General features: G+C 47.9%; 1 protein-coding gene across 1 annotated transcript in view; it reads right to left on the bottom strand.

The window, feature by feature from the left end:
• Positions 1-750: 750 nt before the first annotated feature.
• Spaca7 (sperm acrosome associated 7) overlaps positions 751-13732 on the bottom strand; it is a 32712-nt gene continuing 19730 nt past the window's right edge. Inside the window, exons 4-6 of the mRNA XM_031342569.1 lie at positions 12223-12294; positions 2293-2391; positions 751-921 (exon numbers count right to left, since the gene is read on the bottom strand). Coding sequence (XP_031198429.1) covers positions 908-921; positions 2293-2391; positions 12223-12294 — 185 coding nt within the window. The 3' untranslated portion in view covers positions 751-907. The remainder of the gene's footprint in view (positions 922-2292; positions 2392-12222; positions 12295-13732) is intronic.

Genomic DNA, 13732 nt, shown 5'->3' with positions numbered 1-13732 from the left:
GAGGTGCATGGTGTGCTGACTGACTGACTGACTGCAGCCAGAGGTGCATGGTGTGCTGACTGCAGCTAGAGGTGCATGGCATGCTGACTGACTGCAGCCAGAGGTGCATGGCGTGCTGACTGACTGACTGCAGCCAGAGGTGCATGATGTGCTGACTGACTGACTGCAGCCAGAGGTGCATGGCGTGCTGACTGACTGACCACAGCCAGCTGTTGCATGGTGTGCTGACTGACTGGCTGTAGCCAGCTGTTGCATGGTGTGCTGACTGACTGACTGCAGGTAGAGGTGCCTGGCATGCTGACTGACTGCAGCCAGAGGTGCATGGTGTGCTGACTGACTGCAGCCAGAGGTGCATAGTGTGCTGACTGACTGCAGCCAGAGGTGCATGGCATGCTGACTGACTGCAGCCAGAGGTGCATGGCGTGCTGACTGACTGACTGCAGCCAGAGGTGCATGATGTGCTGACTGACTGACTGCAGCCAGAGGTGCATGGCGTGCTGACTGACTGACCACAGCCAGCTGTTGCATGGTGTGCTGACTGACTGGCTGTAGCCAGCTGTTGCATGGTGTGCTGACTGACTGACTGCAGGTAGAGGTGCCTGGCATGCTGACTGACTGCAGCCAGAGGTGCATGGCGTGCTGACTGACTGACTGCAGCCAGAGTGAGGGACGCCAGTCTGTGGTGACTTACAAATGAGACGGAACCCTGAAAATCCATAACCTCTAACACCCAAATGACTCAACTTAGGCTTACATGGAAAAACAAATTTTCTTTTAAGAGTGGGTAACAGTGAGTGTGTGCATTCCCTAAGGAGGGTGTATGTAGCTCTCCGGTGGCTCCTTGCCGTTTTTAAGCTCAGGAGCACCTGTGCCACGCTGTCCTCCTGGGCTTGGTCCTCTTCTCCTCCTAAAAGATGCTTTCTGTTTGGAAAGAGGAGATTCTTGTTATTTCTGTGCCCCATACCCCATGTGGCTCCTGGGCAAGGCTGAGAACAAGCAGCCTTGTTCAACAAGCTTTTCAGGCGTGGCCCCAGTGAGCAAGAATTTCTGGGCAGGCAGGGTCTCCACTTGCAGCATCAGAGGCTTTACACTCTTCTAGGGGTCACCATGAGACTCTCAGGGACATACAGTGACCAGGTGGTGGCCATCCTCTCTGCCTGCCACTCACCTGTCCTTTGTCAGGAGTAACCAGATTGAGTGGCCACCCTGAGTCACAGGCCCCTACAATGAAGAAGGGGCCTTCTGGACAGAAGCCTGTGAGTTTGGGGTCCTATGGTATCCTTCAGGGATGATGGTTCGGGCTTTTGGAAGGCCTGTGGGAAGCTCTGAGGGTTATGATGGGGGAAGCTGGAGGAGATATCAGGTCCCTCCAAAGGCCCTGCGGGTCACCGTTGAGACCCTGCACAGGCCAGACACTCATTAAAATATGCAAACCCCAGGCCTCCCAGGAAAAGAGCTATCACTTACTGCTCTGTGGCAGGCATCCCATCCCAAAGTCTAAATGAGCCCCAGAAACACTGACACAGGGACAGAGCCCTTCAGGCCCAGTGGGAAATGACCTCAAGTCAGGAGAGCCTGTTCTGGGAAGCTGGTAAAGTTGCCTTTGGATATATACCAACCCTCATTGCCACCCTCTGGCTGTTAGCAGCTCCGTCCCTCCCCTAGCAGCAGGGGGATGGGTCCTGAGAACTCCCCTGGAGCCAGGCTGTTGCTCACACCTTGCAATTTCACTCAACTCCATCTTGACCCCCAGGAGGGAGCTGAAGTTGCACCATATTGAGTATCGAGGACCACAGCTCGGGACACACCCTCACCTGCCAGGATCTATGTAAGATCCTCACCATGGCCAAGCTGGGATTCAAACCCAGGCTGAGCCTATGTGAGAGCGTCTGCTCTTCCTGAGACCCCACTCCCACTACCAAGTCAGTTCCTCTCAGTTCACACAGGAAACATGAAAGAGACAGAGCCACAGGGGTGGGATGCGGCAAGGCTCGCCACGTGAGGGTGAGGAGCAGTACGCAGTCCCGAGGGGAGGTGCCCTTCCCAAGCGGGAAGCAGGCTCAACAAATGTCCTGGTCATGAAGGGACAGGCCGCTAAGCACAGTGGTAGGGACATTGAGTTGGCTGAGGGTGGAAGGAGTGTCTCAATTACTTGGCTTTTAACCCCATAATTTGGACTTGTGGGGCCGAATACCCTCACCAAACTCCAGCTCATCTAAGAGCCTCAGTTGCACGTGGCATTCTTACCCCACCTCAGCCTGGCAGGGGACCTGCTGATCAGGGGCCACTTGCCTGTTAGGTCCAGACTGCCTTCAGATTGTCCTATGTCTTCAAGGAGTCTGTCCAGAACAGACAGTTTCCTGTACACATCACCATTTGAACTCTCCTTTTCTGTGGGGGGAAAACATACACTGTGATCAAACTCTGAGGGAGAAGCACAACCTGGTGCTTTTCCTGTTTACCTCAGAAACTGTGAACTCAGGCTGAGTCTTCAGCTCATAGATGGAGCCAGCACTAACGAAGCCCTGAGTTTACTCAATGGCAACACAAAATCAACAATTAAAGCAAAACAAAACCACACAACAAACCACCCAACCTCCAAGACCCTGTGAGAAAAATGAGGAAAATCAGAGTTGTGGAAGAGCTTGGGTGCCGCCGCCCCCCCCCCTAACCTGTAATGCACCCTCCTGCAAACAGGCTCCACCCTCCTGCAAACAGGCTCCACCCTCCTGCAAACAGGCTCCACCCTCCTGCAAACAGGCTCTACCCTCCTGCACACAGGCTCTTAGCATGATACATTGATTAGGATGAGGGCATAGAGCACTGCTTCTCAACCTTCCTAACGATGCGACCCTTTAATACAGCCCCTCCTGTTGTGGTGACCGTCAGCCATAAAATGTTGATGCTACTCCATAGCTGTAATTTCGCTACTGTTTTATAAACAGTAACATAAATGTCTGCTATGCAATCCCGAAGAGGTGGCGACCCACAGGCTGAGAATCACTGGCTTAGAGAAGAAGTTTGGTCTTACTCCAGTGTGACCGTGTCCTTATAAAAATGGGAAAATTGGTCATAGACACACATGGAGAACATTGAGTGAGGAGGAAGGAAAGAGATTAGCTGATGTGTGCACAGCCACAGAATGCCAGGCATGGCCACAGGGATGGCCGCAGGGATGGCCGCAGGGCCGGCTGGCCACAGAGACGGATGGCTGCAGGGCCGGCCGGCCACAGGGATGGCCACAGGGATGGCCATAGAGACGGATGGCTGCAGGGATGGACGGCCACAGGAATGGCCACAGGGATGGCCACAGGGATGGCCACAGGGATGGATGGCCACAGGGACAGACGGCCACAGGGATGGCCACAGGGCCGGCTGGCCACAGGGATGGCCACAGAGACGAATGGCCACAGGGACAGACAGCCACAGGGATGGCCACAGGGATGGCCACAGGACAACCTTTCCACCCACCCTGACTGGCATTTCACACTTCAGTCTCTGAGAATAGAGGAGAATGTATTCCTATGAATTAAACCACACAGTATGTGGACATTTATTAGGAGTACCCCAGAACACATACATGACTGATAAGCTGGTCACGTTAAATCTAATGCTTGATTAAATGTGGAACACAGAACCACCTCCCAAGAACCCAGTGGCCTCCAGTGTAGACAGGCCAGTGTGTTCCCTCTAAGTTAGTGGCTGCCCCAACTTCAGTGCTATGACAGAGGCTGTCATCATTTGTAGGTGGCTCTGCAAGACAGCTTCCCAGGCCTGGTGGATAGCCGGGATCTCAGTGGCTCTAGACTTGGATGGGTGTACCCCCACTTTCTTTGGGTTCAATTCATAGTAAGAAACCCATGCTTTGATCAAATCCATTTTCCTGCCATTGAAACAAACATTCCACCAGGGTTTCCATTTCTTTTTACATGTTGGAGCTGTTCCCGGGTAGAATTTGGAAACTGGTGGGTGGAGCTAGTGGAAACCACCTGCCTTGCGTCTCAAGAGAAGACCTCTTGCTTGCTGCTGGGTGGGTTTCCTTATGTGAGCCCCTCTAGTTCATCTAGTTCCTGATGTATTTGCCTTCAGTGAACGTGGAGGAAAGCTTTCTCTGGTCTGTGACAGGAGTCTTGCCTCTTCCCAGTGTATTGTTTCCTGGTTGTGTAGACAAGGTCGTGCACTCCTGATGACATGTAGCTGACACACAGGTATCATGACACAGGGTGGAGCTGTCTCTCCTTCGTGGCAGTGAGTCTAGGGACCTTTCTTAGCTTGTCACATTCTTACAGGCATGTCTCTGCCTTGCCTTTAACCAAATAGCACCTCGGAGCCCTATCTGCCCCTCAGTGTCAATGCCCATTCATTCACTTATCCTGTCACCCACTGTGTCAGGGACTCAGGTAGGAGGGAAGAGCTTCCAGCTCCCATAGGAGGCCATTTCCACAGGATGCTCACACCCTAGAGTAGCAGGCTCGGACAGGAAGCATAAAAAGAATCCTTTCTATACTCAAGAACCCAGTGGCCCTGAGTTCCACCTGACAGCTCTCTTTTAATTTTTAGGAGCAAGCTAAGTTGGGAGCTGCCTCACTGCTTCTGTTTAGCTTTTTTCTAAAAGTTACAAGGTGTGACTCAGGCTGTGGACAGCAGACGAGCCACAGTGATAGCCAGTGCTGGGCAGAGGGAGACTCCGGGTGGAGCCGAAGGCACTACGCCTTTGTCCCTTCCCCTTGAAGAATGGTATGGAACACAAGGTCAGTTTCCTTTCCATTTTAATGTTACCACCCACCCAGCATATCACTGGGGATGTATCAGCCCTGTGGGCTCTGTCATTTCATTCATACTTGAAACATAGCCATTCCCTAGGCCGTCTAGAGTACCCAGGGCTTGGGTACCCCATCACCCTAGATGTAGCACAAAATCTCTCTGGACTAAAGGGAAGGAAAGCTATGGCTTAGGAAGTGCAAAGTTTTGTCTTAGGTTAGAAGGAAAGAGTGGAGCATCCGCTCAGTTTCTACAGGAGAGTGGTCCCTAGACGTCCGTTGGTACCCTGGCTCAGAGATGCTCCTGTGCTGGTGTGCGAAAGCTGATGGTTCTCCTGATACTTGGAAGCACGTCCTGATGGTTTATAGGCGCCGAGACATTATGTTGTGCAAATGCTTCACTATGACAGGGAGGGGCCGCTGTGTGTTCAGACAACATTCTTTTGAGGGGACACTTTTGATCCCCAGTTGGTTGAGTCCTCTGATGTGGAGCCTGAGGCCCAAGGATTAGGAGGACATTATTAATGAAACAGTGGTGTAGAATCAACAGGGAGATCTTGCTCAGCAACACTGCTATGTGGGCTATCATGAAGGCAACTTTGTGCTAGTGCTTTGAGTGGGTGATACTCCTTAGGTATGTCCTCACATCTACCATGTCTTTGTTCAACCCAGCTCCTGCATCTCTTGGTTCCATGCTTCCTCCAGCACTGATAAAGCTGCCCCACAACTGAGCCTGTCCATCAGACCACACCTCAGGTGGGCCACGCTGAGACACCACACTTCAGGTGGGCCACACTGAGACACCACACCTCAGGTGAGCCATGCTGAGAGACCACACCTCAGGTGGAACACACTGAGAGACCACACTTCAGCAGGGCCACACTGAGAGACCACACCTCAGCTGGCTGCCACTGTCCCTTTGCCTTCTGCGCTGCAGGACCTCTATATATCATTTTCAATTCCTTTCTCTCCTTTGAATAATTTTAAACATATTAATCCAAATGTTTAATATAGTAAGTTTCCATGTAAGCACTGATTTGTCTCCCACAAATTTCAGCATGCTTCCATTTTTATTCAGTTAAAAATATTTCCAAATTCCTCTTTTGACTTCATTGCTCAGGGGGTCACTAAGCAGTGTGCTGCGTAAATCAGCAAATATTTAGGTAATTTCCCCACGTCTCTTTACGTCGTTGATTCTCATTTATTTCTGTTGTGTCCAGAGAATGTTTGGGGTGTGCATTTAATTATTCTAAATTGTTTGCCGCTGTTTTTATGGCTGAAACAATGCATGTGCTGGTGAGTGTCTCACATGCAGCTGTGAAAAATGAGATTCTTAAGTCAGAGAACAATCCAGATTTGAGAATTAGTCCTCTTCCTTCTTCCTCTTCTTTCTCTCCTTCCTCTTCTTCCTCTTCCTCCTCTTCCTCTCTTTCCTCTTCTTCCTCTTCCTCTTCCTTCTTCCTTTCCTTCCTCTTCCTTTTTCCTCTTCTTCCTCTTCCTTCTTCCTCTCCTTCCTCTCCTTCCTCTTCCTTCTTCCTTTCCTTCCTCTTCTTTCTTCCTCTCCTTCCTCTTCCTTCTTCCTCTCCTTCCTCTTCTTTCTTCCTCTCCTTCCTCTTCCTTCTTCCTCTCCTTCCTCTTCCTTCTTCCTCTCCTTCCTCTTTCTCCTCCTCCTCTTGGTCATTCTCTCCTCCCCTCTTCCCTTGCCTTGCATTGCTTTTTTTACACTTCCATTTAATCTCCATTGCTGACACACACCTTGAACCCTTAGAGTTGGCCTCAGCCTTTACTACACAGCAGTAACTCATGGCTACCCGCTTTCATGTGTCATCTTAAAACTTGCTGCTGTTCCTCTGGGCTGTGGGGGCATACATTTGTTGCTTTTACATATTTCCCTCCTTTCTCTCTCCTTCCTTCCCTCCCTCCCCCTCTCTTCTTTCCTGTCTCCCTCCTTCCCTTTCTCCCTTCTTCCCTCCTTCCTTCCCTCTTCCCTTTCCTCCCCCTCCTTCCTCATCCTTCCCTCCTTCGCTTTTCCCCTCCCTCCTTCCTCCCTGCTTTCCTCCTTCCTTCTCCCTTCCCTCCACCCTCCATCCTCCCTCTCTCCTTCCTTCCTGTTCTCCCTCCCTCCTCTTTCCCTCCCTCCCTCCCACTTCCTTCCCTCCCACTTCCTTCTCTTTTTCCTACCCCTCCCTCGCTTTGGTGATTGAATGATACATTAACATGCTTGTATGTAACAGGAACCATGCGTTTCTAACTCCATCTCTTTTGGTTTGAAGTGAGTAAAAACCTGTGATTGTATTATCTTCATGACAGAAGTGGCTTAGAACCAAATCACATGGCTCTTTCTCTTCTTATGCTTTCCCAGTTCACAGGCTCTCATCCCTTGCTAGCGCCTTCTTCCAGTCCTCCGGTTGGGCTCAACAGTCCAGATGTGGCACAATCTCTTTCCTAGTTCACCTCGTTGCGGGAGGTAGACATTGTCCACCCCCGCCCCCAGGCATTCTGAATCCTGTCATCACACCGCTCTCCCTGGGCATACAAAGAATCCCTGCTCCTTGTGTATGTACTCTATCACTTTGTCAGGCTGGTGCTTGCCACAGTCCTTCGGAACATCTGGTGGGCCTTAGGAGCATTCACCGTGTTCTTGGGGGTGATACTGGTACAGAGGGGAAGAGGCAATGGCTGTCTATCTTTGACACTTCTGTAACTGTCTCACCCTCTGTCTCAATATTCCTAATCCCACAGACCTGCAAGTGATGCTTATTTTGGCTCACTTTTCCCTGAAAAACTTTGAAAGGTTCTGTCACTGGGCATGGAATTCATACCTTCATGTTTTGATGACACTGGTCCATTGTCCTCTATTGTGTGTGACACCCACACAGACGCACAGCAAATCCACATGATACGCACGTGACATTAAGACAGGGTTGTGGTCAGTTATCAGTCACAGTGCTGATAGAAATAGCCTGTTTATTAATCCTCAAAATGGTTTCCTTGAAGGGTGAGACCTAAGCACATGCCACACACTTAGAGAGATGCTCAGTGCTCTAAAGACAGATGTGGACACGCCAGCTTTGGTCATTTGTGCAGCTGTCGTTAGAGACTCTAGATGCTCCTTTGTTAAGCAGTTGTGAGTTGTTTGGTGAACATGGGTGTGCAAAAACATCTTCCAGATTGCTTGGTTCTTTTGGATGAATGCACAGAGGTGTGTCAGTGCCACCATACAATGATTGACACATTGTAATATTTTGAGGATGTACAATGCCGTCCCCACTGCGGCTCTGCCACTGCCTCTGCTCACAGGCAAGGCCTGCAGCTCCATCCATTTACATTTTTCATCCATATTTTCCACTGTTCATCATTTTGATGGCAAAGATGACATCTCGTTGAAGTTGAGAAGTTAGCTATTTAATGAGATTCCAATGGCTTTAACAGATCCACAGCTCTAACCTGTGGATCAGAGTGGACGACAGCCATGGACTCGAGTTCTGAGTTCTGCATCAGCCTAAGGGTTGTCTTCCTTATTGTCCTGTGCATGGAACAAAGACATGCTAGCCAGCTTCATGAGCTTTCGGGGCTTTCTGAAATGGCCCAATAGCTGCAAGAGCTGCCCAGGTCTGAACAAGCAAATTAACTGTGTTCTCTGACCACAAAATTCCATTTCCAGGTCCTTCTTGATCATGAACTGCAGACAATTTCCTAGGGAGTGATGTTCTTTGTGCAATACAAATGCCACATGTTGTCTGTCTGTTCTAGCCACCTGGGCCATTGCCAGAGCTGCCTTCCTCATGCCTCAGCCACCCAGGTCTCCAAACATCATGGTTTTCTCATCTCCAGCTCCTTGTCCATCTCGGGGCAGCTTCCACATCCTGAGGCCATGATGGCAAACGGAACCTCATTCCCACATTGCCCCTATTGCAGTCCTGAATCCCATGTTGTGATAACCAATAGTGCTGCTGTCTTTGCTTGTAGCTGCTGTGTATTGGTGTATTTTCTTTGGAAAACTGTATGTTCAAGTCCTTCACCAATCTTGCATTGGGCTGTCTATGTTAAGTTTTAGTTTCTCTGAGTGTTCTAAAAAATTACCCTCTTTATAGGAAATATGACCTGTAAGTTATTCAGCACTAAAAAGGAAGACGACTATGTTGTCTAGTATAACACAGATCACTGTAAGAACATTGTGGTGAGTAGAATAAGCAGAATGCAAAAGCAAAACCAAAACCTATTTCAGTCCCTTATGAAGACACTCTCATAGGAACACAGAAAGTAGTATTGGCAGTTCCAGTGGGTATAGGGCAGGGGACAGGGAGTTGTTATTTAATGGCTGCAAGCTGAGAAGAGCTGCGGGATGGCTGAGGCAATTTGGTGCACTGTGGACATATGTAATACCACCGAGCTGTACAGTGAAAATGATTGTGGTGGCAAATTTCATCACATATAGATTTTAATGAAGAAATAGAGCAAATGAATTAAAATGTTGAAGAAAGAACAAGAATATATCAGACTTACCAAGACAACCATAAAACAGAGGGAGCAAACCCTGTGTCCGAGGAAGTGAAATGCAGTCCCTAAAGCCTTAAGCACCAAGTGGCTTCTCTGAGTACTAAGAGCTGGAAGTCATGACCAATACAAAACACCCATAAAAATCTATGTGTAAAGCAACAGACACCACACTTAGGGAGTAAAATCTACAAGAGTTCGCTAAACTCTGATGTGATAGCCAGATGCACTCTCCACAGAAGAGTTAACAAGTGAAAATGAGAGCAGAGACCAAAACAATGTGATCAATAAAGCAGAAGTCACAAGCATGCATGGTGACATTAGGTACATGATAACATTAGGGTACATGGTGATGGTGACATTAGGGACATGGTGACATTAGGGTACATGGTGACACTAGGGACATGGTGACATTAGGGTACATGGTGACTTTAGGGACATGGTGACATTAGAGTACATTGTGACATTAGGGACATGGTGACATTAGGGTACATGGTGACACTAGGGACATGGTGACATTAGGGTACATGGTGACATTACTGTACATGGTGACTTTAGGGACATGGTGACATTAGGGTACATGGTGACTTTAGGGACATGGTGACATTACTGTACATGGTGACTTTAGGGACATGGTGACACTAGGGACATGGTGACATTAGGTACATGGTGACATTAGGGTACATGGTTATATTAGGGTGCATGTTTTCTTTTTAACTGTTCACATTTGTGAACTATGGGATGTTCATAAAATTGATCATGTGCTTAGTGGCTATGAGACAATCCATACCGTAGCCCTGTTACAAAGGATGCATTCTGAACATGATATAATGGAACTATACATGATGTTTTAAAGCAACATTAGATATTGTTATTGGAAAACTAGTTTCCGTTGAAAGGGAACTACAAACTAACGTGGAAAAATGTCTGAAAAGGAACGATGACATCACATGGTTTTGGAAAGAACGATTCAACATCATAAAGACTCTATCCTTCCCTCAATTATTTTCTAGAAAGTAACACAGTAATAGTAAGCACACGAGGTTTTTAAAACAGGAAATTAGGCACAAAATGCAAGATCAGAAAGACAAAGGGAAAGAAGAAGGAATGCACCCCAGAAGAAGGAGGGAATGCACTCCAGAAGAACACATGTACCACAGAAGAGATGTAACCCAAAAGAAGAGTTGTACAGAAGAAAGTTGTACCCCAGAAGCTACAGCAGACCTGAATGAAACTTTGGGGTCAATGATTGACATGTGCACAAGCGGAAAAAACAGCTGTGGATGCACACATCTGGGGACGCTTGCATCTGGGGATGTGGCATATTGTAAGTGTGGGTCTGCAAACTGGTGATGGGATGGGCTTTGAGTAAGTCATGCTACAATACATAGGTAGCCATAGGTAAAAAGATGAAGAGCGTGGTACTCAGAGATAATTCTGAAACAGAGACCACAAGGACCAATGAAGTGACATAAATACAGCAGAAAACCAGCAGCTTTTCTTGGCTAAATATAGTCTAATTTATATCTATAATTAGATGTAATATAATATATAGTCTATAATATTTAAATATAGTCTAATGCTATATTAAAACAACGAAAGTTTATCCATTATGACTACACATAAGTGGTGGGGTTTTTTTTTGCATGAAAAAAATCATGATCATCAAAAGTGAACATATCGGGGCTGAAGAGATGGCCCAGCACTTAAGAGTTATGACTGCTCTTGCAGAGGACCTAGGTTTAGCTCCCAGAACCCTCATCATAGCTCACCAGTACCTATAACTCCAGCTCCATGGGATCCAATGCCTTCTTCTGGATCCCATGGGCTCCCACACATAAATGCAGGCAAAACACACATACATGTGGATAAAATAAGGCGTAAAAATAAAGTCAACTGACAAGTTAGAAAACAAAACAAAACAAAAACATGAGCTCAGCCTCAGAATTGTCTGCGGTCGTGCTCCAGTGATGTCTGTCTGTCTGTCGCTCAGAACTGGCTGGGTCGGGCTCCAGTGCTGTCTGTCCTTTCCTTTTGAGTCCTCGCTCCTGCCCTGGAGAAGCTGTTGACTGACGGACTGTGCTACTCCAAGGGAAGAAGGCTCAGTGTCTACTTGTCCCTGAGCCTTCTCCTGCATGTCCCTGAGTCAGGTGTGACAGTGCAGCCTTCTCTTGGGTGAGGTGCTGGAACTCACACCTGACGCCTTCTATGTGCTAAGCCTTCCATGTGCTAATCTGAGCTAGCTTCAGGCTCAGATTTTGGAGACAAGGTCTCATTCTGTAGCCCATGCTGGCCTCCAACTTGTGACCTTCATATCAGTATCTCCTGAGTGCAAGGTGACACATGCCTGGACACCTTCACATTTGCTCCAAGAGACGCTCAGCCCTCCCTGGCAACACCACTCTCTGCACAGTGACTGTGGCAGGCAGCTTTTGGTCACTGACAGACTAGTTTAAGGCAGCTGGGCATGGTGGCTCGTGCTTGTCATCCAGTACATAGGAGGCAGAGGCAGGAGGATTGGTGTGAATTTCAGCAAAATTGAGCAAAAGAAGAAAGTCTACCTTAAAAAAACCTGACCTCCCCAGGGAAACCCTGTCTCAAAAATAAAAACAAAAAAACAAACAAAGAAACAAAAACATTTACAACAGATAAACCAAACAGACTTGGTTTGTTTACATGTCAAAGAGCTACACCCTCCCACCCCCCAAAATAAAACACACCAAAAACATATTTAAAAAAAAAAACTCATAAAAGAGTGGGCTTTATAGGAAACAAAAAGTCCTTTGTAACTAGAGAATTGCAAGGGACAGTGATCTTGAAAGAGCGCCCCTCCCCCATGAACATGTGAGGGTGCACACCCTGCTACAGGGAGGCTGTGAGGAGAGGGTTGCCTCACACTGTACGTTCTCCAGGGTTGCTCCTGCGTGGCAGGCAGGAAGGACAGATCTGTGCAGTCAGCTCTTACCTTCAGGAGACAAGGATAGCTCATGCTTAGTCTGAAAGCTGTGGTCATGAAGGTTCTCAACCATACCTCTGCCTTTAATGAAGAACATGGAAAAAATGGGAACCATTTTCAGAATGATACACCCACTGGTAAACACTGTTGGGAGCAGGGGGTAGGGAGCGCTTTTGTTTTAAGATGTTGAAATGCTCCCAATGTTTCTGAGCTTTATCTGCAAATGAATTTAAGAAGTCACCATGTGAAGACTGCACATGCCCCCTACCTTCATCTTTTGACCCCTCAGTCCTTGGATACATTTTCAATACATGAAAATCCCTAAGCGCCAGGTTGTTCGTCATAGCAGCATTTGCTGCAAATACTATTAACAGGCCTCCTGGCTTGGCTTGCTAAGGAGTGTCATCAGACCTGGTTCTTGGTCTTTTGGGGGGACTTACCAAAAAGCTAGGCAGGGCCAAGGAGGCACCAGACGAGCCACAAGTGTCTTGGGGGTGGCCAAGGAACAGGAATGACTTCCAAAGCCAAGTTAGGATGATGAGGTCAGCACAGGAAGAAATAACTCCATGGGAGAGTTATCATCAGCCATGGTTGGTGTTACTACCCAACATTAGTAACCGTGTAAAGGCCCTGAATAAATAAGAAGGGGCGGCCTCTGCCTTGATCCAAATCCTAATTACTAAATGATATTAAGTAAAAGGACAGCTTTTGAGCACTGTACCAAACCTTCAGGCAATGTGTTCAGACCTCTAGGTGGACAAGCTGGGGGCTACTAAACACTCATTCTTAAATAGAATCATGTTTGGGTTTACACTATGAAACTATTACTTAGACTCACCCAAACAGAGGCTAGTCCCTGGAGAAGCCATGTGAGGAGCAGGTGTTAAGTGCAGAATCCAGGGCACAGGCAGAGTTGTAAGTGGGCCCAGGGGTACTGATGACCTCCTCTGCCCTGTGCCAGAGGCCACGATGCTCTGGAGCCTTGGACTGGTTCTGTATGTGTATCACATTTCAGAGTAGTCCATCTAAGTTCAACACTAGAATACCCATTTCTAATCTAATCTATTCTAGTCTAATCTAATCTAAAATAATCTATAATCTAAAATAAACTAAGCTAAGCTTTAGGGCAAAAAAGCTCTATCAGCCCCTGGACTTCAAGCTTCTCAGAGACATGTGCACTGCCTCTGTTAGAAGGAGGCCTTTCTTGTGCCCTAGAGCCTCAGTCTGGCTATCTTCTTCCTCCAAGGAGGAGAGGGGATTTAGCTGGAAGTGTGTAGCAAGGCCTCTTTCTCACTCCTGGCTTCCACACACCTGGGAAGACATTTCTGCAGCTATGGAGGGGTGAGTCGAGGGCAGGGCTGAGATTGGGAGGACCCTCAATCTCAGGGTAGGGCTACTTAGCTCAGATGAAGCTGTTGTGAAGTGTATCTGATGCTGTGTCTCTAAGTGTGTCTGATGCTGTGTCTCTAAGTGTATCTGATCCTGTGTCTCTAAGTGCATCTGATGCTGTGTCTCTAAG

Source organism: Mastomys coucha, unplaced genomic scaffold, assembly GCF_008632895.1.
Source record: "Mastomys coucha isolate ucsf_1 unplaced genomic scaffold, UCSF_Mcou_1 pScaffold22, whole genome shotgun sequence".
Taxonomy (NCBI): domain Eukaryota; kingdom Metazoa; phylum Chordata; class Mammalia; order Rodentia; family Muridae; genus Mastomys; species Mastomys coucha.
This window is presented reverse-complemented; position numbering and strand designations above follow the sequence as displayed.